The following is a 24,399-nucleotide window of genomic DNA, read 5'->3' on the forward strand; positions in this document are numbered from 1 at the left end:
GCTGCTGATGTCATGCAGCCTGTCGTTTTTGTGTTCATACTGTTTCATAACAACAATGACAAGTTTGATGTCGGAACGACAATAGAATGTTCATGATGTCATTGCGACAATTGTATACAGACATGTCAATAGACATAGTAGAAACCAGTCTCGAGTCTTGAAATCTTTGGTTGTACACTACCGTACTCACTGTTTAGCACATGGCCTCACGTGCATCCTTAAAGACATGGATGGGGCTAAGGCTTAAGAGGGTGTGAACAATACTTAATAGGTGTAGACAAAGAGGAGCTCTCCAGTAGGTGTCCCAAAACATTCAAGAGCCCATTTTCGTAAAAGTTGATCAATTTTCAAAGCTGAACTACTTTCCCATGTGTTCCTCAACTGCTGTGTATGATATACCATTTTCTAGCTTTGAATCTACTTTTATCCAATGTAAAAAAAAAACACAATTTCAAATTTTGCTACATAAGACCGAAACGAGACGGTCGGTCACAATAAACATCTCTGTAATAACAAATCCCCTCTCTTTATATCAAGGAATGGAAATGAACTGGCCCTGTCAAAACATAACTGTCTGAAAAGTAGTCAGGATCAACTTTCAGAGATCATTGAGAAAACATCCACACATCGTCAGGAAGTGGAGATCCAGTACTCAGTAGAACCAACCATAAGACTAATCACATGATCTACACGGACATCCATCTCCAATTCAAATGTTACAGTCCTGAGAGACGAGGACAAACACAACCCACACAGACCACTAAGAGAGAGGCTGCCAAGACAGTATAATACAAGCATGCAGTCGATTTGGTTGCTTACCGGCTTCAACAGCTGAAGAAGAAGAAAGCCCACCATTTCCCAAAAACAGCTCCAGTGAGAAATTCTGTGGTAATCCACACATCAGCTGTGCTCGTCTCTGGATGATTGCAGAGCTCTCAACACACAGTCATTTAACTCACTCCCTCGCTCGCTCCTACCCTGGTATTGTGGTATCTAGTGGGCTGGGCTCAAAGAATTTACTCTCCTGCTGTTACACCCTCCACTCCTCTACTCGCTCTACTTCGTCGCTCTCTGTCAGTCAGTCTCTCTGTCAGTCAGTCTCTCTGTCAGTCAGTCTCTCTGTCAGTCAGTCTCTCTGTCAGTCAGTCTCTCTGTCAGTCAGTCTCTCTGCCCATCTGAGACGTCACACACAATCTTTAAATTTCATCTACTTGTCTTTGAGGGGTTCCACTTCTCCGGGTTGGGTCTCTAGTACGATTGTAATCCTACCGGTAGTTTACCGATGTTACCAGAATCGTCAGTAATTTTGGTCATTAACAGAAAATCTATCATAACTTTGATAATCTTGAGTCACTTAAGCAATTTATTCATATATATATATATATATATAGTATTCATTTTTTCTATCAGTGTTCATGATTTTCTAGTAGATAGACCAGATGGTTCATGAGTTTCTAGTAGATAGACCAGATGGTTCATGGGTTCATGATTTTCTAGTAGATAGACCAGATGGTTCATGATTTTCTAGTAGATAGACCAGATGGTTCATGAGTTTCTAGTAGATAGACCAGATGATTCATGAGTTTCTAGTAGATAGACCAGATGGTTCATGATTTTCTAGTAGATAGACCAGATGGTTCATGAGTTTCTAGTAGATAGACCAGATGGTTCATGAGTTTCTAGTAGATAGACCAGATGGTTCATGAGTTTCTAGTAGATAGACCAGATGGTTCATGAGTTTCTAGTAGAAAGACCAGATGGTTCATGAGTTTCTAGTAGATAGACCAGATGGTTCATGAGTTTCTAGTAGATAGACCATACAGTTCAAGAGAAAATAGCCTAATAAATGAAAAAAAAGCAACTAATAAACAACAGTATTATTTACAATTAACTCTGCAACTCTTCCAACTATTGACCTTCACAGCTGCCACCAGTTTGACACCGAAACATTGACAAGATACACATACTAACATAGTAAAATAAATGTGTAAAAAAAAAAAAAATATATATATATATATATATATATATATATAAAAAGGATATTTCATGTTGAAACCTTCATTGAACAAAAGTATTCACCTAGTTGATTTACATTTAGGATTATGTTTTACAGCTTTGTCATTTAATTTTTATTTGAAAATCTTCCTGAATTATTTGGACATATTTTCCATGTGATAAGGCCACACAGAGGGCCAGTGATTATTACAGACACCTGTACAAATGTGAAGTACCTTAAAAAGGGCAACTAGATGTTGTGAGATAAAATACATTAAATCCTTGAAAGATACAAAAAATGTTGGTAGTTCACTGGTTAAACGTTGAACGTTTCCAGTATATACCCTTCCTTTGCATCCTTAGTCTCTAGAGATGGAAACTGCTAAAAGGGATTGGCGGGGGGGGGGGGGGGGGGGGGGGGGGGCTGGCAATTAAATGACATCACTGGATGATATCAAGGAAACCACAATGGAAGTCTCAATGCATGCATAGTCAGTCAGTAAAAGGTTTCCATTCAACAGGAATCGTGTTGGGTTGGGTTCTTCCCTCTAGAGGGGATATCCGGGGGGTGAGGCTGATCCAGTGACCTTGACTCTTCTGCCTCTCTCCGTCTCCCTCTCTGCTCACCACACTGACACGTCCTCATGGCTACAGCTGGACACACTAGGAAACCGTGGAGACCCCAGAGAGCCACCGACTGAACTGAGCAAAATGCCTGCCAACGCACTCACAGCAGTACAGCACGACACATGACTAGCCTCAACACTCAGACATAATAGAGAGCTTCACATGACTAGCCTCAACACTCAGACATAACAGAGAGCTTCACATTAATCAGCCTCAACACTCAGACATAACAGAGAGCTTCACATGACTAGCCTCAACACTCAGACATAACAGAGAGCTTCACATGACTAGCCTCAACACTCAGACATAACAGAGAGCATCACATGACTCACCCTCACTGCTCTGGTTGTTTCCCCATTCTTTTTTTTTTTTTAAGACTTGTGATCTTGTCATTTGAGTGTCACTTTGGAGAAACTGTACGTGTAGCTAATGAATGCTGGCTTATTTTCTCATAGTCAGCAGATTGAATCTCTAATTCATTGAGGAGACGTTTAAAAAGAGCAGCAGATTGTTTCCACAGAGAATGGTTGGTTTCCTTCCTCTTGAAAACAAGGAAATGGAGCCTAACAAAATAATAAAACCTGGATTTCTGCTGCTAAACAATATAGATGTGTGTGATCATCACCTCTCACTAGAGAGCATAGACATACTGTATGTGTATGAGGAAAGAGAAATGGGAGCAGGAGCAGAACCAGGCCAAGCGGTGCTGTAGGATGTGTGTGATCATCACCTCTCACTAGAGAGCATAGACATACTGTATGTGTATGAGGAAAGAGAAAAATGGGAGCAGGAGCAGAACCAGGCCAAGCGGTGCTGTAGGATGTGTGTGATCATCACCTCTCACTAGAGAGCATAGACATACTGTATGTGTATGAGGAAAGAGAAAAATGGGAGCAGGAGCAGAACCAGGCCAAGCGGTGCTGTAGGATGTGTGTGATCATCACCTCTCACTAGAGAGCATAGACATACTGTATGTGTATGAGGAAAGAGAAAAATGGGAGCAGGAGCAGAACCAGGCCAAGCGGTGCTGTAGGATGTGTGTGATCATCACCTCTCACTAGAGAGCATAGACATACTGTATGTGTATGAGGAAAGAGAAAAATGGGAGCAGGAGCAGAACCAGGCCAAGCGGTGCTGTAGGATGTGTGTGTTATTGGAGCGGTGTGGGGTGAAATCACAACTCCACACCCCCCGGGTCACTAGGGGTCACTAGTCTGTCTGAACCCCTACTGCCAGGGCCAGAGAGGGGCCTGGCCCGCTCGCCTCGCCACTTGCATTCCCATGCAACACCCTCAAACCTCCAGCCCTACACCCCTCTCGCCCAGACGCCCACTCCCCTGCGCCCTCTGCTCGGACATCTTTGGGAAGTGTGTCAGCCTGGGAGATCCTGTGGGTGGTGTAGCTGGTTTAGGTCGTTTCCATGTAAAATGACCAATGAGCACCAACCTGAAGTTCATAGCAGCATGTCAAATTCTGTGTCTAATTAAAAGCTGTTCTTTGGAAATTAAGGTACACACACACGCACACGCACACGCACACACACACACACACACACACACACACACACACACACACACACACACACACACACACACACAGTTCTCAACCATTTTACATTTGATTTCTGGTCAAACAGATGGAAAAGGGGTCTTAGAAAACATCAACCAGAAAACTTTAAAAAAAATAATAATATTAGAAATGCATCAAAACACAATAAATGTTGAAGTAAAGACCCCTGCCAGGTAAAATCAACACTTCTATTTAGTTTTGGAACCATTTTTCTGCCTTCTGTAAATTTAAGAAACATTGCCTTGTTACCAAAACCCCCACATATCTTCAACCCAGCTGAGACCCTCACAAAAGTACAACTGAGAGCATTCTGTCGGGCTGTATCACCGCCTGGTACGGCAGCTACACTGCCCGCAACCACAAGGCTCTCCAGAGGGTGGTGCGGTCTGCACAATGCATCACCGGGCGCACACTGCCTGCTCCCCAGGACACCTACACCACCCGATGTCACAGGAAGGCCAAAAAGATCATCAAGGACAACAACCAACCAAGCCACAGCCTGTTCACCCCGCTACCATCCATAAGGCGAGGTCAGGACAGGTGCATCAAAGCTGGGACCGAGAGACTGAAAAACAGCTCCTATCTCAAGGCCATCAGACTGTTAAATAGCCATCACTAGCTCCACCCAGTATCCTGTCTTGAACTTGGTCACTCTGACAGAGCTCCAGAGTTCCTCTGTGGAGATGGGAGAACCTTCCAGAAGGGCAACCATCTCTGCAGCACTCCACTAGTCAGGCCTTTATGGCAGAGTGGCCAGACGGAAGCCACTCCTCAGTAGAAGACACATGAAAGCCTCCTTGGAGTTTTTCAAAAGGCACCAAAGACTCCTAGACCATAAGAAACAAGATATTCTAGTCTGATGAAAGATTGAACTCTTCGGCCTGAATGCCAAGCGTCACGTCTGGAGGAAACCTGGCACCATCCCTACAATGAAGCTTGGTGGTGGCAACATCATGCTGTGGGGACGTTTTTCAGTGGCAGGGACTGGGAGACTAGTCAGGATTGGAAAGGGAAAGATGAACAGAGCAAAATACAGAGAGATCCTTGATGAAAACCTGCTCCAGCGCATTCAGGACCTCAGACTGGAGCGAAGGTTCACCTTCCAACAGGATAACGATCCTAAGCACACAGCCAAGACAAAGCAGGAGTGGCTTCGGGACAAGTCTCTGAATGTCCTTGAGTGGCCCAGCCAGAGCCCGGACTTGTACCCGATCGAACATCTCTGGAGAGACCTGAAAATAGCTGTGCAGCGACAGTCCCCATCCAACCTGACAGAGCTTGAGAGCATCTACAGAGAAGAATGGGAGAAACTCCCCAAACACAGGTTTGCCAAGCTTGTAGCGTCATACCCAAGATGACTTGAGGCTTTAATCACTGCCAAAGGTGCTTCAACAAAGTCCTGAGTAAACGATCGGAATTCTTATGTAAATGTGATGTCAGCTTTTTATTTTTTATAAATTTGCAAACATTTCTAAATACCTGTTTTTGCTTTGTCATTATGGGGTATTGTGATGTCATTATGGGGTATTGTGATGTCATTATGGGGTATTGTGTGTAGAAACAGTCAAGGGGTCTGAATACTTTCCGAATGCACAATGCATGTACAAAAAAAATGTAACGTCTAGGAGCTACAACGACAAAAGTATCTACGCCGAATTAAGATACAAAGATGTCTGCAGAAAGAATGGGGTGTCAGCTATGACATGACACATTGACTTTGGAATAATGCATTTTAATCTATTATTGAACTACAGTAAGTGAAGTGGATTTACACTTTCCGAATCCACTGTGTGCACTGTGTGTGAGATATATGGACACTCAAACACTTCAAATGAGTGGATTCTGATATTTCAGCCACACCCGTTGCTGACAGGTGTATAAAATCAAGCACACAGCCATGCATCGCCATAGACTAAAATTAGCAGTAGAATGGCCTTACTGAGGTGCTATCTTAGTGACTTCCAACTGCCCCGGTCAATTGTAAGTGCTGTTAATGTGAAGTGGAAACGTGTAGGAGAAACAACGGCTCAGCCGCGAACTGGTAGGCCTCACAAGGCTCACAGAACAGGACCGCTGAGTGCTGAAGCGCGTCTGTCCTCGGTTGCAACCCTCACTAATGACTTCCAAACTGCCTCTGGAAGCAACATCAGCACAATAACTGTTTTGTCGGGAGTTTCATGAAACATTGTGTCTGCACAGTTCTTCCAGTAAGTGTTTTTGTGTCAAATATTCAGTGTAAATTGTTAAAAGAATTCCTTGTGCATAGAGTTTGTATGGTTTGTTATACTTTGAAATCCATGTTTGTTGGAAAAAATCTGAGTCTCAGCGCAATTCTTTTTCTGTGGATTTGCCCTTCAGTTGAGTCACAGTGCTCAGAGAGGCCTCTAGTGACGTTCCCCTGCAGCCACACCCACACAGTGTGATTGAACACTATGACCCCTGCCGCAGTTCTGAGTTCAGGTCAACAAAGCCTCGCCTGCCAACTGTCAACACTCCCAGATCACAGAGCTGTCAGCTTAGATCATAAAATTTGACATGTACTCTCTCCTTTCCCTCCCCACGCCTGAGAACTATTCCAGTATAGTCAGAGCTGGCTTACAGTACAAGACAAATCAGCAAACTTACAAGCACTCACGCTACCATTAACATCCGACAGCCTCTCAGGGCTGGAGTCAATCCTTATTGCAGAAGTATCGCGGAAGAGTCGCTTTGTAGCTCCGTTGAATTGTAAAGGCAATGTTCCCGCGTTCGCGGAGACTGCATTCACAGTAAACGCTGCATGTGTCGCGCAATCGTAAATTACCTTTCAATTTTAACACGGCTCTTCCGCGATACAGACAAAATCCAACCCTTAGAGGCTGTCTGATGTTACTATAACATACATATGGGTGGTAGCAGAGCCAATGTAGACAGCTACAACAGGTCACAACAGTAATGTCTCCACTAAAACAGATCCATCCTACAGAGAGGAGAGTTTGTCCTGAACCTTAATTCAAGCTCTTTGCACTCAGCCTTTCCGCACCCTAACAATACACCATTGTCCAGACAAGGGACACAATTAGACAATGACAATACTCTTGAAGAAAGAGGGACAATGCAATGTTACAAACTAGAACAAAAAACAACAAAACATTCAGTCAAAACACACTGATATGTGCAGGGGCGTAGGGACGCAGCTGTGCGGTCCAGAGGCATCCATTGGCATTATGGGTAAAAGGATATGTCCTGCAGCTGTGGTTTCCCTGTCTAGGCTGACGACAGCAGCTTCTATCAACCCCAACCTTCTGCTTCCTATTCCTGTAATCTACACTCGTTACTACAACATCCCAAATTCACTTCATCGTCACCATCCACTGCCTTCATCCTTTCACATTATTTGACCTCTGCATCGTATAAAATATCTGCTGATCTCTGAGTCTTAAATGGTATCACATTACTCTATATTTACTTTCTGTCCAGTGGTAGGCTCTCCAGACCAGAGCTTAGTGAGACGTCTCTGCACACAACAAATGGTCTGTAGTCTAGGAGGAGAGAGAGCTATGTGGTCTGGTTTGACCTGCCATGTCCTCCCTACGGGGCAGTGCACGGCCAAGGACAGGCTCTCGCTGAAGATGCACATCAGCTGTTGTGGCGAGAGGCTTGCTGTTCATCACACTCACCGAGGGCTGAGGAATGACTCATAGAGAGGGCCTTTGTGCACCCAGAGCCTGGTCATATGGAGACCACATGGGAGGGAGGGTGAAATTCAAAAAGTTGGACTGGGTCAATCACAGATCTGAGAGAGACAACAGGCCACAGCACTGAGAGGGAGGGAAAGGACAGAGTCTAGGAGGATGACATTGTCATTACATAGAAATGATTCCACAGCACTTCAGGAAATCAAAGGCAGTGAGGACAGACGTGGCTCGAGTCTGTTGAGTCCATTCCTCCATGCATTATAAAGACAAGTTCCAGAGATACCGCATGAGAACATCCATCTCCCAGAGGAGGTCTAGGTTTCAACTGGTCAGTGGGACTTTATGTCATCAGGGAGTCTACTAAAAATGTACTTTGGCCACACCCACATTGTCAAGACGCCACCGCCACATTGTCAAGACGCCACACCCACATTGTCAAGACGCCACACCCACATGACAGGACGCCACACCCACATTGTCAAGACGCCACCGCCACATGACAAGATAAACACACCATAGACTCTTTTTACCATCTGCGTTGTTATTGTGCATGTCTCAGTTTTATTCAGGATGCTGCTCTGCCAATATTTCAACACAGAACTGTTTATTTAGAGGAGAACACAAGCTGCACATCAACAGGAAATTGATGACAATGCTCTGCAGAGGCCAGCCCCGGACCTCCTCTGTCTGGAGGCTCAGACATGATAGAAACTACCGGACCTTCTCTGTCTGGAGGGTCAGACTGATAGAAACTACCGGACCTTCTCTGTCTGGAGGCTCAGACTGATAGAAACTACCGGACCTCCTATGGCTGGAGGCTCAGACATGATAGAAACTACCGGACCTCCTCTGTCTGGAGGGTCAGACTGATAGAAACTACCGGACCTCCTCTGTCTGGAGGCTCAGACATGATAGAAACTACCGGACCTTCTCTGTCTGGAGGGTCAGACTGATAGAAACTACCGGACCTCCTCTGTCTGGAGGCTCAGACTGACCACAAGAGAGAATAATTGTCCTAATACTCGCTCCCCGCTTTTCCCTCACAACACTTGTTTTAGACCTTATACTGCCTGAGTATTGAAGAGATACAAGAGTGTGTGTGTGCACATGTTTCTTGTCTGCGTTGGTGTTGTGTAGAGTCTCCTTGACTGAAGACCCAGTAATGAGACCTAGGTCAAGCCATCATGGGAGTCATAGTTACAGAAAAACAACCCAAACTGCTCTACAGGATGGTTGTGAAAGGACTTTTCTGGGGCATTTTGAGAGAGTTGGAGGGAGTTCAAATAACTCATAAAATCTCTCTCTCTCTAACAGCTCTGTCTTTTATCGCTATTCTATGACCTTGGCTATCCGTGACATTCCGAGGTTAGAGAAAGGTCAGTTCAGCTCAACTCCCATCTACGACCATAGTAAAATCCCAGCCCAGTCAGTCTCTCAGCTTTCCCCTGCTAGGGCGCTGACCTTGGGGGGGGGGGGCAGCACACAGAGTGCCCCTTTAGACGGGCAGCTTTGATTTCCACTCAACAGGCCCCGGAGTCAAACTGTGGCGGGCCACTCTCAGACAAAGACCATTTCAGCTCTTACATCCCTATTCATAATCAACATAAGTCTGATTTCACTCTGCCGTTACACATGTGTATGTATGTATATATATACACACACACATATAGTTGAGGTCAGAAGTTTACATACACCTTTGCCAAATACATTTAAACTCAGTTTTCACAATTCCTGACATTTAATCCTAGTAAAAATTCACTGTCATAGATCACATAGGATCACAACATTATTTTAAGAATGTGAAATGTCAGAATAATAGTAAAGAGAATGATTTATTTAAGCTTTTATTTATTTCATCACATTCCCAGTGGGTCAGAAGTTTCCATACATTCAATTAGTATTTGGTAGCATTGCCTTTAAATTGTTAAATTGTTGTTGCTCGCACACACTTTTTCAGTTCCATAGGCTTGAGGTCAGGGCTTTGTGATGGCCACTCCAATACCTTGACTTTGTTGTCCTTAAGCCATTTTGCCACAACTTTGGAAGTATGCTTGTGGTCATTGTCCATCTGGAAGACCCATTTGCAACCAAGCTTTAACTTCCTGATGTCTTGAGATGTTGCTTCAATACATCCACAGTTGCAAACCATAGTCTGGCTTTTTTATGGCGGTTTTGGAGCAGTGGCTTCTTCCTTGCTGAGCGGCCTTTCAGGTTGTGTCGATATAGGACTTGTTTTACTGTGGATTGAGATACTTTTGTAACCGTTTCCTCCAGCATCTTCACAAGGTCCTTTGCTGTTGTGCTGGGATTGATTTGCACTTTTCACACCAAAGTACGTTCATCTCTAGGAGACAGAACGCGTCTCCTTCCTTGGCGGTGTGATGGCTGCGTGGTCCCATGGTGTTTATACTTGCGTACTATTGTTTGTACAGATGAACGTGGTACCTTCAGGCATTTGGAAATTGCTCCCAAGGATGAACCAGACTTGTGGAGGTCTACAATTTGTTTTCTGAGTTCTTGGCTGATTTCCCCATGGTAGACCTTGAAATACATCCACAGGTACACCTTCAATTGACTCAAATGATGTCAATTAGCCTATCAGAAGCTTCTAAAGCCATGACATCATTTTCTGGGATTTTCCAAGCTGTTTAAAGGCACAGTCAACTTAGTGTATGTGAACTTCTGACCCACTGGAATTGTGATACAGGGAATTATAAGTGAAATAACAATTGTTAACAATTGTTGGAAAAATGACTTGTGTCGTGCACAAAGTAGATGTCCTAACCGACTTGCCAAAACTATAGTTTGTTAAATAAGAAATGTGTGGAGACGAGTTGAAAAACGAGTTTTAATGACTCCAACCTAAGTGTATGTAAACTTCCGACTTCAACTGTATGTGTGTGAGTGAGTGAGAAAGAGAGAGATGCTGTTGGTCAGTCTGGTCTCAGCAGGCATTCCAGTGCGTGAGACAGACAGTGTTAGGCCTGTGTGGCCCATCAGGCCTTATGAGCAGCAGAAGACTGGGGGCTTTGTCTCTGCGTCACAGGGTATTTATAGGAGTGTGTCATGTACAGGGCTCAGAGAAGGGTCTTAATCCAGACCCACTCAATGTCTCCTCCACAATCTCCACCAAAATACTGTACAACTCTGTCAGAATTCACCTACCCCGTGCACTGACGTTTGGTGTATATTCTATAAGTAGGAGGCCTTTTTCTCTAATCAGGCCACGTGGTTGGGTTTGGGGGGGCAGGACCACTGTGAGTTCTGTTACACAGATTGTCATAGGAAGAAATTATACTCATTCAGCAGATTCAGAAGGAAAGACCTTTCCATAAACCACAGAATCCTATACTGATGTTTGAAAATTGTATCTTTTCATACCCCACAGAGCAGATCACACTCGGTATACATGACTAAATCAACAAGCACTATAAATGTTTACCCAAAGCCCTCATCCTGTGAGACATCTCGTCCACTTTTACATCCAAGTTAAACACAGCTCTGCTTTGATGTGTCGTTACATGAATATGTATTGACGTTCCCCAAGTGAATGTGCACTTCTCTCAGTGTGTAGTTGGAGATCTTTGTGTCAAGCTTCTTTGATTTGGATCAAATCCACACACGGATAACATGAATCACATATTTATTGTAATGGGACATATGGTGGGAGTGATTGTTTAGTTATTAATGTTTTCCATATGTTAATGACTGCACCTCTCTAAATGTCTTCCAAAGAGGAACAATAAGTCTTTGAGCTCAGAGCAGGTTGTAAAATATAGCAAGGAGAACAAGAATAATGTTCTGAAGTCTTGAATGAGTCATATTCCTAGCCAACACCCGCAAAGACTTCTCCCCTAAACTGTCCCACAGGTAGGGAGGTACTAACCGGTAACGAAACCTAACTAGCCTACTGATATATATATATATATATATTTTTTTTTTACACTCTTCGTCTTTGGGTTCTAGGGTCAGTAACCTGAATGAATGTGTGCATTTATGTGAGAAATCAGCGTATGTGTTGAATGTACATGTGCCAAGGGAGACCACAACATTGGTTCAGGGCCAGCCCTGTCTCTCCCAACCCTACCTTGGTTCAGGGCCAGCCCTGTCTCTCCCAACCCTACCTTGGTTCAGGGCCAGCCCTGTCTCTCCCATCCCTACCTTGGTTCAGGGCCAGCCCTGTCTCTCCCAACCCTACCTTGGTTCAGGGCCAGCCCTGTCTCTCCCAACCCTACATTGGTTCAGGGCCAGCCCTGTCTCTCCCATCCCTACCTTGGTTCAGGGCCAGCTCTGTCTCTCCCATCGCTACCTTGGTTCAGGGCCAGCCCTGTCTCTCCCATCCTTACCTTGGTTCAGGGCCAGCCCTGTCTCTCCCAACCCTACCTTGGTTCAGGGCCAGCCCTGTCTCTCCCAACCCTACCTTGGTTCAGGGCCAGCCCTGTCTCTCCCAACCCTACCTTGGTTCAGGGCCAGCCCTGTCTCTCCCAACCCTACCTTGGTTCAGGGCCAGCTCTGTCTCTCCCATCCCTACCTTGGTTCAGGGCCAGCTCTGTCTCTCCCATCCCTACCTTGGTTCAGGGCCAGCCCTGTCTCTCCCATCCCTAACTTGGTTCAGGGCCAGCCCTGTTTCTCCCATCCCTACCTTAGATCAGGGCCAGCCCTGTCTCTCCCATCCCTACCTTGGTTCAGGGCCAGCTCTGTTTCTCCCATCCCTACCTTGGTTCAGGGCCAGCCCTGTCTCTCCCATCCCTACCTTGGTTCAGGGCCAGCCCTGTCTCTCCCATCCCTACCTTGGTTCAGGGCCAGCCCTGTCTCTCCCATCCCTACCTTGGTTCAGGGCCAGCTCTGTCTCTCCCATCCCTACCTTGGTTCAGGGCCAGCCCTGTCTCTCCCATCCTTACCTTGGTTCAGGGCCAGCCCTGTTTCTCCCATCCCTACCTTAGATCAGGGCCAGCCCTGTCTCTCCCAACCCTACCTTGGTTCAGGGCCAGCCCTGTCTCTCCCATCCCTACCTTGGTTCAGGGCCAGCTCTGTCTCTCCCATCCCTACCTTGGTTCAGGGCCAGCCCTGTCTCTCCCATCCCTACCTTGGTTCAGGGCCAGCCCTGTCTCTCCCATCCCTACCTTGGTTCAGGGCCAGCCCTGTCTCTCTTGACCTCTTGGTTGGCCAGTCCAAGCGGATTGTTATTTGTTCAGATGGTGACGAAACATCAATATGTACAAAAAGGAAGCTACAAGGAGGCATGCCCACACAGATTCAAAACCAAACGAAAGGCCTCATGGCCACTAAACCAACCAGCAACCTCACAGCTCTCCAAGCTGGCACTCTGACTGGCGGCACCTGAAGTGCTTATTAAACAGGCTCAGCACCAGGACAAGGTTGCTGTTGCTCCTCCCTGGAAGAATGGAGTGTGGAAGTGGAACCTGGATCACGTGTTTGTCTATGTCCTAACACTAATCTTCCCACCATAACATAACTCTCCATCCTGTCTCATGCTACCAGGTTCTGTTGAGCTAGTGTACAGAGGAGAGACCGTGGGAACTGAATGTAGTTCTCCGAACTAAATGACTAAAACACAAATGTGCAAAGACAGTACAGGCCAGGGAATGTAGTGTAGCTAGAACATAGCTTAGCAAAGCACATTAGATATGCAACATGTAAGTCACTGAGGAATGCGTGTCTTTGTGCTTCGTCTGCCTATTTTGTCAATGAGGCATTAAGAGGGACAGAAATAATTTATTTAAATGTAGCTTAGGAGATGCATGTAACACACACACACACACACACACACACACACACACACACACACACACACACACACACACACACACACACATACACACACACACACACAGGATAGAAACAAACAGCATACATGGCTAATGGGTGTTTTTTCCTGGTGTTTGTGCATGGGGCATGCAGCTGGACTGACATCCTGGATGCAGAGTGAGGTAGTTAGTTTTCACCCGAGTCATAAATAGTCATCCTTGGCCTTCAACTAGCAGAACACAGAGGACAGGCGGTAGAGAGAGGAAGGGGAAGACTAGGAAACACTGATAGGTCAAGGTCCATAACAATGATGCAGAGTAGGATGAGAGGTGGACACAGGATGCATTATAATAACACAGCAAAAAAAGATAACGGTTTTCTCCTAAACTGGGCATTTATTATTCAAATTATAACAATACATTTGTTAAAAACATCGAAATAAAAATAACATTTTAATATTATGTATAGGCTATTTGAAAATGTTATTTCCAAGTAGGAAAAAACGGTTTTTGTAATTTTCCCCAAAAAAATCTCTCAAAGCCCTCTGATAAAAATAAATAAATAATCAATTTCTCCCTCTGTGCATTCTGATGCGCAGACAGAGACCCAGACACTCCGCGCTTCCAGCGCAGCTTCCCACAGGTACTCTGTCAGCTTCAGATTGCATCACTTCCCTGAAACACGCCGATATCTTTTTCAATTCACACAGCATGTCTGCACCGATTTAACTTTACTGCGATATACTGCATCAATTAATCAACAATAGAGGCATCAACCCCGATATGTCAGTTACAGCGATAGGTAGAGAGACATGTCCAAACTTTCCTTCAATAGTTTACTAATACTTCAACAGTTTTCGCTATTCATTTCACGCCATTGCGTTAGAAATAGTACAGTTACTTACAGTTAACACTACTGGTATCCATGTGTGTTTTCCAATCCGCTTCTTCTTTGACGTTCATTTATTTTGCACAAGTTTGCGCAGCAGTAGGCTACACGACGTGGACCCATGTGTGGCGTAAGTGACACACAGAAATGAGTCAGTCACAGACGCGAGTTTCCCTCATCTGCTCGCTCTCACAGGGTCCTAGCGCTAGTTTAAAATACATCTAATTGGCTACTGTGCTACACACGATGACATCACCTTAGTACAATCAACACAGACAAATATCCACATGTAAACTGCTTTAATTTAAATAAAATATGTACATCATTTGTTGAGCAGTAGTTCTGACATTGAAATAAATAATATGCAGATTGCTTTGTACAGTTACAAAATGAAAACATACATTTAACAGTCTCCCAAACCTTTTATAATGGATATAGATTCAAAAATGAGATTGTGAATTCTGGAAGTACTGTATGTACATTATTGACCAGTATTGCTGTTAGTATTGTAAATATCTATGATAACTTGCGACTCTCTCTCTCTCTCACACACACACACACACACACACACACACACACACACACACACACACACACACACACACACACACACACACATAAAACAAACAGCCATTACAAAGATGACAGTAAGAGTTATTTATACTAAATGACTGCTGCTAGTCAGTATGACTAATATGAGTCTGATAAAGGCAGTGCTGTATACACTAACAATCAGAACTATATCTTCCTATGACGCACAACCTCATACCAGACCATCCAAATACAACTGAAAGAAAAAGGACAGCTTTGCATGTAGGCTACCAAGAATATTGTATGATCTATTGGATTACTAGGAGTCACCTCTTCAAAACCCAACAGGAGATAACTAGGAGTCACCTCTTCAAAACCCAACTGGAGATAACTAGGAGTCACCTCTTCAAAACCCAACAGGAGATAACTAGGGGTCACATCCTCAAAACCCAACAGGAGATAACTAGGAGTCACCTCTTCAAAACCCAACAGGAGATAACTAGGAGTCACGTCTTCAAAACCCAACAGGAGATAACTAGGAGTCACGTCTTCAAAACCCAACAGGAGATAACTAGGAGTCACGTCTTCAAAACCCAACAGGAGATAACTAGGAGTCACCTCTTCAAAACCCAACAGGAGATAACTAGGAGTCACCTCTTCAAAACCCAACAGGAGATAACTAGGAGTCACCTCTTCAAAACCCAACAGGAGATAACTAGGAGTCACCTCTTCAAAACCCAACAGGAGATAACTAGGAGTCACCTCTTCAAAACCCAACAGGAGTCACCTCATCAAAACCCAACAGGAGATAACTAGGAGTCACCTCTTCAAAACCCAACAGGAGATAACTAGGAGTCACCTCTTCAAAACCCAACAGGAGTCACCTCATCAAAACCCAACAGGAGATAACTAGGAGTCACCTCTTCAAAACCCAACAGGAGATAACTAGGAGTCACCTCTTCAAAACCCAACAGGAGATAACTAGGAGTCACGTCTTCAAAACCCAACAGGAGATAACTAGGAGTCACGTCTTCAAAACCCAGCAGGATAATGTTTTGTTCTACTGTATGCACACTATAGTGTATTCTTTAGCAACCAGTAATCATTTCACACCCCTAAGTTGATTTAGATCGCACTGTATGAAACTAAAACTAAAACAAATTATATCAGGACCCTTGTTGTCATTTGGACTGGTATCCACATAGACCAATCAGGACAATTCCATCAAATCAATTCCACTTCAACATCCATAAAAATTCCATCACCTCAATTCCTTCCCGTCTCACCTCGATTCCTTCCCTTCTCACCTCGATTCATTCCCTCCTCACCTTGGTATTGTTCAAGGAAGAGTTCATTCAATCCCTTTCAGTTGTAATCTAATTCAGAACCATTCCTCTATTTCATCTCTAATCCAGATTTCTGGTCTCCGATCCCTTCAATCCACTTTCCTCCACAGGCAGATTCCATCTAATTAATGTATATCTCTATTCATTATCTCTGTCTCCATGTGTTGAGTTAGAATCAGGTCATGTCTCCCCATGAAGAGTCAGTCACGTCAGCTTTTATCCTCACTACAATCCCAGCTCTGAATACAATTCAAGATCCAATCATAACATGATATTCCATTACTGTAAATGAAACCCTTTGGTTCAATTGAAATTGATAAGATTAAATAATCCAAAACTCCAACACATACATTACATTGTTTGGATCCTTCCCGTCAATTTAGTAAAACAATCAACTGCTAGTACGTAGACAAAAGCCTGGTCTTATATTCTCTGGAAACGTGCATTCAGTGTGTTTAAAGTGGAGCTGAACTTCCTGATTTGGCCTCATTTTTTGGCTTGGTCATTAAGAAGGCCATGACTGAAGCCAAACGGGGGGGTTAAAGTGGGTGTCTTTTGTGTGTGTGTTCCCACGTAGCAAAGATGGTCTATTATATTGACAAGATAGTCGATTGACCGCTCTAACAATGGAAATACATGTCCTCGAAGACAGAAAGCAGGTGGGAGTAGGCGAAATCAGGTGGGACCATTCTAGCCAATGAGAGGGTAGATACGTGTGCGAACAAGAGGCCATAGTGATAGATGGACTCATCTTTGTATTTGTGCCATTATAGTGTCTGTGACAGCCTAAAAGGCGCTGCCCATGCTATCTTCATTTTAAAGTAGTACATTTTCTTCTTTTTTTAAAATTTGGAGCTATTAATATTTTAAATGATTGTTCCATGTACATTGTGTAATTTACTGATTGTCTTTAACTAGCCCCATAGGGATTTCAAATGTCAAACCACATTGAAATAAACCCAAGTCTAGGAAAACTGTTAGGGTACCCTTCATTCTGTTAGGGTACCCTTCATTCTGTTAGGGTACCATTCATTCCGTAACATACATTTTTTTCTATTATCTCGCAAATCTCTGATTTTGGATGAGACTGACTTTATGACCAAAACTATCCTATTTTACACTTTGTAGTAAATTTTAACACTTGAATAAATAATTTTGACTCATATCGATGCCACATAGGCTGTTTTCAAAAAGAGAAGTTGCTTTTTAGGGACAGTCGCTCTTTAAGCATGTTGCTATCTAAAACAAAAACAACACAAGCAAACAAACTAATTGGTTCTTAATATAGTTGTACTTTGGTTTTTCAGTAAACACACAATGATCCACACATTTTCTTAAACCGTACTACCACAATACATCGATCTAGCCTTTCACTCCGCGGGGGACCCTTGCTCTATTAAGAAATACAACATTTTAGTCTCAATGTAAAAAATAAATAAATAAAAGTCTGAATGAAACAATATATTTAGAGTAAAGAAAGCAAGGACAGAGTTTAACTGGTAGAACGTTCTGTTTGGACAGTTTGCTGGTGTTCTCTTTCCTGCTTGATCATAAGATAATGTCTCAGAGCTCTCCAAACCTGCAACCTGAAAAGGGTTCAAATCTGCTATAACCTCATGACGTGACAGCCATGAACTATAGTTAAACTCCTCCTAATAAAGCAAACGCATAATACTGGAAGCATAGGCAGAACTAGCCTGGTCTAGTTCTCCCACAAACAGACATGGCTCAGGGGGAGGAGCCTGTTACTCCTCTTTTTCCAGAGATATATTATTGATGTATAGACTCAGGCTGGCTGGATTTCTCTGGCTCGGAGGATGTCCTGGAACAACAGAACTATATCATTACAACTCATTCTATTTCTATGGCTAGAACCCAAGCTGGTTTTAGTTCTGGTTCTGCTGTGACTCTGACCTGATGGATCGAGGACTACCCAGACTGGTTATTATGGCTCTCAGTGAGGACTCAGGCCCCTCTAACGTTAAGCCCAGCAGGCTGCTATACTGAGCTTCTACAGTCTGATCCTTTCAGAACAGTCGGACTTGTTTCTTGAGCTCGTTTCTCTTCCACAGTGCCAGCCGGTCAAAATCAGGCATAGTCATCCTAAACACCCGGTAGAAGTCCTCAGGAGACAGGTGGCGCTGGCAAAGAGAGATTACACACAGGTTAGTGTTGTTGCAGACACTGTCATAACCAACTCAGAAATGGAAATACAATTGACTTACCACATAGCATGTGCAGTGAGAGGTGTTCATTACTTGCATGTTAACAAACCTGCGAGAAACTCACCTCTAGCCTGGCTCTGTCCACGTCATTGGGGGGCTGGTTCTGCCTCCTTATGGTGACCACCAACACATCATATGGGTAGATCTGAGGGAGGAATGGTTGTGAGGAAAACATGGAATGATTTTAGTCATACATTCACCTGTACTTCCTCTGACAACAATCACACTTCCTGGTTCTGACCTGAGGTTAATACTAAAGGTAAGATAGGATGGACACTAGCTGACTGTTCAGTCGGGACAACGTTCTCCATATCTCTCTCGGAATGGCTCTGAACCTCCTTCCCTGTCCAGACCTAATTTCCAGGTGAGTGGACCTGGGGTGAACCCGTCTCCTGAGAGGAGCAGAGGAGACTCTTATCTCTGTGACACCATGGACGAGGTCAATTCCTGTAGTAGGAAGTGTCCCGCCAGCCCAGACTTCCTCATAGAGACATCGGGAGAATCTCAATTGCATACAGCAGGTAGCCTAGCGGTTAGAGTGTTGGGCCAGGAACCGAAAGGATTCTGTTTTGAATAAAGGAGCTGTAAAGGTGAAAAATCTAATGTGTTCTTGAGAAAGGCACTTCGTCATAATTTACTCCAGGGGTGCCGTACTATTATGGCTGACCCTGTAAAACAACACAATTCACTGCAACAATTTGGTATAGGTTTCCTCAATATCCTATTCTAGTGTTCTCTACTAGTGTTCTCATCAAGTGGTCTCTACTTGTGGTCTCATCACGTGGTCTCTACTAGTGGTCTCATCAAGTGGTCTCTACTAGTGGTCTCATCAAGTGGTCTCTACTAGTAGTCTCTTCTAATGTTCTCTACGAGTGTTCTCTACCAGTGTCCTCTTCTAGTGGTCTCTACTAGTGGTCTCTTCTAGTGTTCTCTACTAGTGTTCTCATCAAGTGGTCTCTACTAGTGGTCGCTTCTAGTGTTCTCTACGAGTGTTCTCTACTAGTGTTCTCTACCAGTGTCCTCTTCTAGTGTTCTCTACTAGTGTTCTCATCAAGTGGTCTCTACTAGTGGTCTCTTCTAATGGTCTCTACGAGTGTTCTCTACCAGTGTCCTCTTCTAGTGTTCTCTACGAGTGTTCTCTACTAGTGTTCTCTACCAGTGTCCTCTTCTAGTGGTCTCTACGAGTGGTCTCTTTTAGTGTTCTCTACGAGTGTTCTCTACTAGTGTTCTCTACCAGTGTCCTCTTCTAGTGTTCTCTACGAGTGTTCTCTACTAGTGTTCTCTACCAGCGTCCTCTTCTAGTGTTCTCTACGAGTGTTCTCTACTAGTGTTCTCTACGAGTGTTCTCTACTAGTGTTCTCTACGAGTGTTCTCTACTAGTGTTCTCTACCAGTGTCCTCTTCTAGTGTTCTCTACGAGTGTTCTCTACTAGTGTTCTCTACCAGCGTCCTCTTCTAGTGTTCTCTACGAGTGTTCTCTACTAGTGTTCTCTACGAGTGTTCTCTACTAGTGTTCTCTACGAGTGTTCTCTACTAGTGTTCTCTACCAGCGTCCTCTTCTAGTGTTCTCTACGAGTGTTCTCTACTAGTGTTCTCTACGAGTGTTCTCTACTAGTGTTCTCTACGAGTGTTCTCTACTAGTGTTCTCTACCAGTGTCCTCTTCTAGTGGTCTCTACGAGTGGTCTCTTCTAGTGTTCTCTACGAGTGTTCTCTACTAGTGTTCTCTACCAGTGTCCTCTTCTAGTGTTCTCTACGAGTGTTCTCTACTAGTGTTCTCTACCAGTGTCCTCTTCTAGTGGTCTCTACTAGTGGTCTCTTCTAGTGTTCTCTACTAGTGTTCTCATCAAGTGGTCTCTACTAGTGGTCTCTTCTAGTGGTCTCTTCTAGTGTTCTCTACTAGTGTTCTCATCAAGTGGTGTCTACTAGTGGTCGCTTCTAGTGTTCTCTACAAGTGTTCTCTACTAGTGTTCTCTACCAGTGTCCTCTTCTAGTGGTCTCTTCTAGTGTTCTCTACTAGTGTTCTCATCAAGTGGTCTCTACTAGTGGTCTCTTCTAGTGTTCTTTTCTAGTGTTCTCTACTCGTGTTCTCTTCCAGTGTTCTCTTCTAGTGTTCTCTTCTAGTGTTCTCATCAAGTGGTCTCTACTAGTGGTCTCTTCTAGTGTTCTTTTCTAGTGTTCTCTACTAGTGTTCTCTACCAGCGTCCTCTTCTAGTGTTCTCTACGAGTGTTCTCTACTAGTGTTCTCTACGAGTGTTCTCTACTAGTGTTCTCTACGAGTGTTCTCTACTAGTGTTCTCTACCAGTGTCCTCTTCTAGTGGTCTCTACGAGTGGTCTCTTCTAGTGTTCTCTACGAGTGTTCTCTACTAGTGTTCTCTACCAGTGTCCTCTTCTAGTGTTCTCTACGAGTGTTCTCTACTAGTGTTCTCTACCAGTGTCCTCTTCTAGTGGTCTCTACTAGTGGTCTCTTCTAGTGTTCTCTACTAGTGTTCTCATCAAGTGGTCTCTACTAGTGGTCTCTTCTAGTGGTCTCTTCTAGTGTTCTCTACTAGTGTTCTCATCAAGTGGTGTCTACTAGTGTCCTCTTCTAGTGTTCTCTACGAGTGTTCTCTACTAGTGTTCTCTACCAGTGTCCTCTTCTAGTGGTCTCTTCTAGTGTTCTCTACTAGTGTTCTCATCAAGTGGTCTCTACTAGTGGTCTCTTCTAGTGTTCTTTTCTAGTGTTCTCTACTCGTGTTCTCTTCCAGTGTTCTCTTCTAGTGTTCTCTTCTAGTGTTCTCTACTTGTGTTCTCTTCCAGTGTTCTCTTCTAGTGTTCTCTTCCAGTGTTCTCTTCTAGTGTTCTCTACAAGCGTTCTCTCCTAGCGTTCTCTTCTAGTGTTCTCTTCTAGTGTTCTCTACTCGTGTTCTCTTCCAGTGTTCTCTTCTAGTGTTCTCTTCCAGTGTTCTCTTCTAGTGTTCTCTACAAGCGTTCTCTCCTAGCGTTCTCTCATAGCGTTCTCTTTTAGCGTTCTCTACTCGTGTCCTCTACTCGTGTTTTCTACTCGTGTTCTCTACTAGTGTTTATCTTCTAGTGTTCTCTACTAGTGTTCTCTACTAGTGTTCTCTACTAGTTTTCTCTTCTAGATTTCTATTCTAGTGTTTTCTACTAGTTTTCTCTTCTAGATTTCTATTCTAGTGTTCTCTTCTAGATTTCTATTCTAGTGTTTTCTACTAGTTTTCTCTTCTAGATTTCTATTCTAGTGTTTTCTACTAGTTTTCTCTTCTAGTGTTTTCTACTAGTTTTCTCTTCTAGTGTTTTCTACTAGTTTTCTCTTCTAGATTTCTATTCTAGTGTTTTCTACTAGTTTTCTATTCTAGTGTTTTCTACTAGTTTTCTCTTCTAGTGTTTTCTACTAGTTTTCTCTTCTAGTGTTTTCTACTAGTTTTCTCTTCTAGTGTTTTCTACTAGTTTTCTCTTCTAGATTTCTATTCTAGTGTTTTCTACTAGTTTTCTCTTCTAGATTTCTATTCTAGTTTTCTCTTCTAGATTTCTATTCTAGTGTTTTCTACTAGTTTTCTCTTCTAGATTTCTATTCTAGTGTTTTCTACTAGTTTTCTCTTCTAGATTTCTATTCTAGTGTTCTCTACTAGTTTTCTCTTCTAGTGTTTTCTACTAGTTTTCTCTTCTAGTGTTTTCTACTAGTTTTCTCTTCTAGTGTTTTCTACTAGTTTTCTCTTCTAGATTTCTATTCTAGTGTTTTCTACTAGTTTTCTCTTCTAGATTTCTATTCTAGTTTTCTCTACTAGTTTTCTCTTCTAGTGTTTTCTACTAGTTTTCTCTTCTAGTGTTCTCTACTAGTTTTCTCTTCTAGTGTTTTCTACTAGTTTTCTATTCTAGTGTTTTCTACTAGTTTTCTCTTCTAGATTTCTATTCTAGTGTTCTCTACTAGTTTTCTCTTCTAGTGTTCTCTACTAGTTTTCTCTTCTAGTGTTTTCTACTAGTTTTCTATTCTAGTGTTTTCTACTAGTTTTCTCTTCTAGATTTCTATTCTAGTGTTCTCTACTAGTTTTCTCTTCTAGTGTTTTCTACTAGTTTTCTCTTCTAGATTTCTATTCTAGTGTTTTCTACTAGTTTTCTCTTCTAGATTTCTATTCTAGTGTTTTCTACTAGTTTTCTATTCTAGTGTTTTCTACTAGTTTTCTCTTCTAGTGTTTTCTACTAGTTTTCTCTTCTAGATTTCTATTCTAGTGTTCTCTACTAGTTTTCTCTTCTAGATTTCTATTCTAGTGTTTTCTACTAGTTTTCTATTCTAGTTTTCTCTTCTAGATTTCTATTCTAGTGTTTTCTACTAGTTTTCTATTCTAGTGTTTTCTACTAGTTTTCTATTCTAGTGTTTTCTACTAGTTTTCTCTTCTAGTGTTTTCTACTAGTTTTCTCTTCTAGATTTCTATTCTAGTGTTTTCTACTAGTTTTCTCTTCTAGATTTCTATTCTAGTGTTCTCTTCTAGTTTTCTCTTCTAGTGTTTTCTACTAGTTTTCTCTTCTAGATTTCTATTCTAGTGTTTTCTACTAGTTTTCTCTTCTAGATTTCTATTCTAGTGTTTTCTACTAGTTTTCTCTTCTAGTGTTTTCTACTAGTTTTCTCTTCTAGTGTTTTCTACTAGTTTTCTCTTCTAGATTTCTATTCTAGTGTTTTCTACTAGTTTTCTATTCTAGTTTTCTCTACTAGTTTTCTCTTCTAGATTTCTATTCTAGTGTTCTCTACTAGTTTTCTCTTCTAGTGTTTTCTACTAGTTTTCTCTTCTAGTGTTTTCTACTAGTTTTCTCTTCTAGTGTTTTCTACTAGTTTTCTCTTCTAGATTTCTATTCTAGTGTTTTCTACTAGTTTTCTATTCTAGTGTTTTCTACTAGTTTTCTCTTCTAGATTTCTATTCTAGTGTTCTCTTCTAGTTTTCTCTTCTAGTGTTTTCTACTAGTTTTCTCTTCTAGATTTCTATTCTAGTGTTTTCTACTAGTTTTCTCTTCTAGATTTCTATTCTAGTGTTTTCTACTAGTTTTCTCTTCTAGATTTCTATTCTAGTGTTTTCTACTAGTTTTCTCTTCTAGATTTCTATTCTAGTGTTTTCTACTAGTTTTCTCTTCTAGTGTTTTCTACTAGTTTTCTCTTCTAGATTTCTATTCTAGTGTTTTCTACTAGTTTTCTATTCTAGTGTTTTCTACTAGTTTTCTCTTCTAGATTTCTATTCTAGTGTGCTCTACTAGTTTTCTCTTCTAGTGTTTTCTACTAGTTTTCTCTTCTAGATTTCTATTCTAGTGTTTTCTACTAGTTTTCTCTTCTAGATTTCTATTCTAGTGTTCTCTACTAGTTTTCTCTTCTAGTGTTTTCTACTAGTTTTCTCTTCTAGATTTCTATTCTAGTGTTTTCTACTAGTTTTCTCTTCTAGTGTTTTCTACTAGTTTTCTCTTCTAGATTTCTATTCTAGTGTTTTCTACTAGTTTTCTATTCTAGTGTTTTCTACTAGTTTTCTCTTCTAGATTTCTATTCTAGTGTGCTCTACTAGTTTTCTCTTCTAGTGTTTTCTACTAGTTTTCTCTTCTAGATTTCTCTTCTAGTGTTTTCTACTAGTTTTCTCTTCTAGATTTCTATTCTAGTGTTTTCTACTAGTTTTCTCTTCTAGTGTTTTCTACTAGTTTTCTCTTCTAGATTTCTATTCTAGTGTTTTCTACTAGTTTTCTCTTCTAGATTTCTATTCTAGTGTTTTCTACTAGTTTTCTCTTCTAGATTTCTATTC

General features: G+C 42.4%; 1 protein-coding gene and 1 long non-coding RNA gene across 15 annotated transcripts in view; both read right to left on the reverse strand.

Moving 5' to 3' along the window:
• Positions 1-14,756, reverse strand: part of afap1l1b (actin filament associated protein 1-like 1b) — a 31,345-nt gene extending 16,589 nt beyond the window's left edge. For 6 of the 14 annotated variants that reach the window (XR_016484104.1, XR_016484102.1, XR_016484103.1 and 3 more), the window contains exon 1: positions 820-1,096. Coding sequence is in view for 8 of the 14 variants with exons in the window: in XM_036989654.2 (XP_036845549.2) it covers positions 820-901 (82 nt within the window). In the remaining 6 variants the exon portion in view is untranslated. Of the gene's footprint in view, positions 1-819; positions 1,122-14,541 lie in introns of those variants that run through there. The other 8 variants (XR_016484106.1, XR_016484105.1, XR_016484107.1 and 5 more) reach the window with 5 other exon arrangements.
• Positions 14,757-14,807: 51 nt separating this feature from the next.
• LOC149979932 (uncharacterized) lies at positions 14,808-18,812 on the reverse strand. The gene is made up of 2 exons (XR_016484108.1): positions 18,692-18,812; positions 14,808-18,543 (listed from the first exon to the last, which is right to left on the reverse strand). It is a non-coding gene; the product is annotated as an uncharacterized LOC149979932 (long non-coding RNA).
• Positions 18,813-24,399: the final 5,587 nt, after the last annotated feature.

Source organism: Oncorhynchus mykiss, chromosome 10, assembly GCF_057628025.1.
Source record: "Oncorhynchus mykiss isolate SJ-2025 chromosome 10, ASM5762802v1, whole genome shotgun sequence".
Taxonomy (NCBI): domain Eukaryota; kingdom Metazoa; phylum Chordata; class Actinopteri; order Salmoniformes; family Salmonidae; genus Oncorhynchus; species Oncorhynchus mykiss.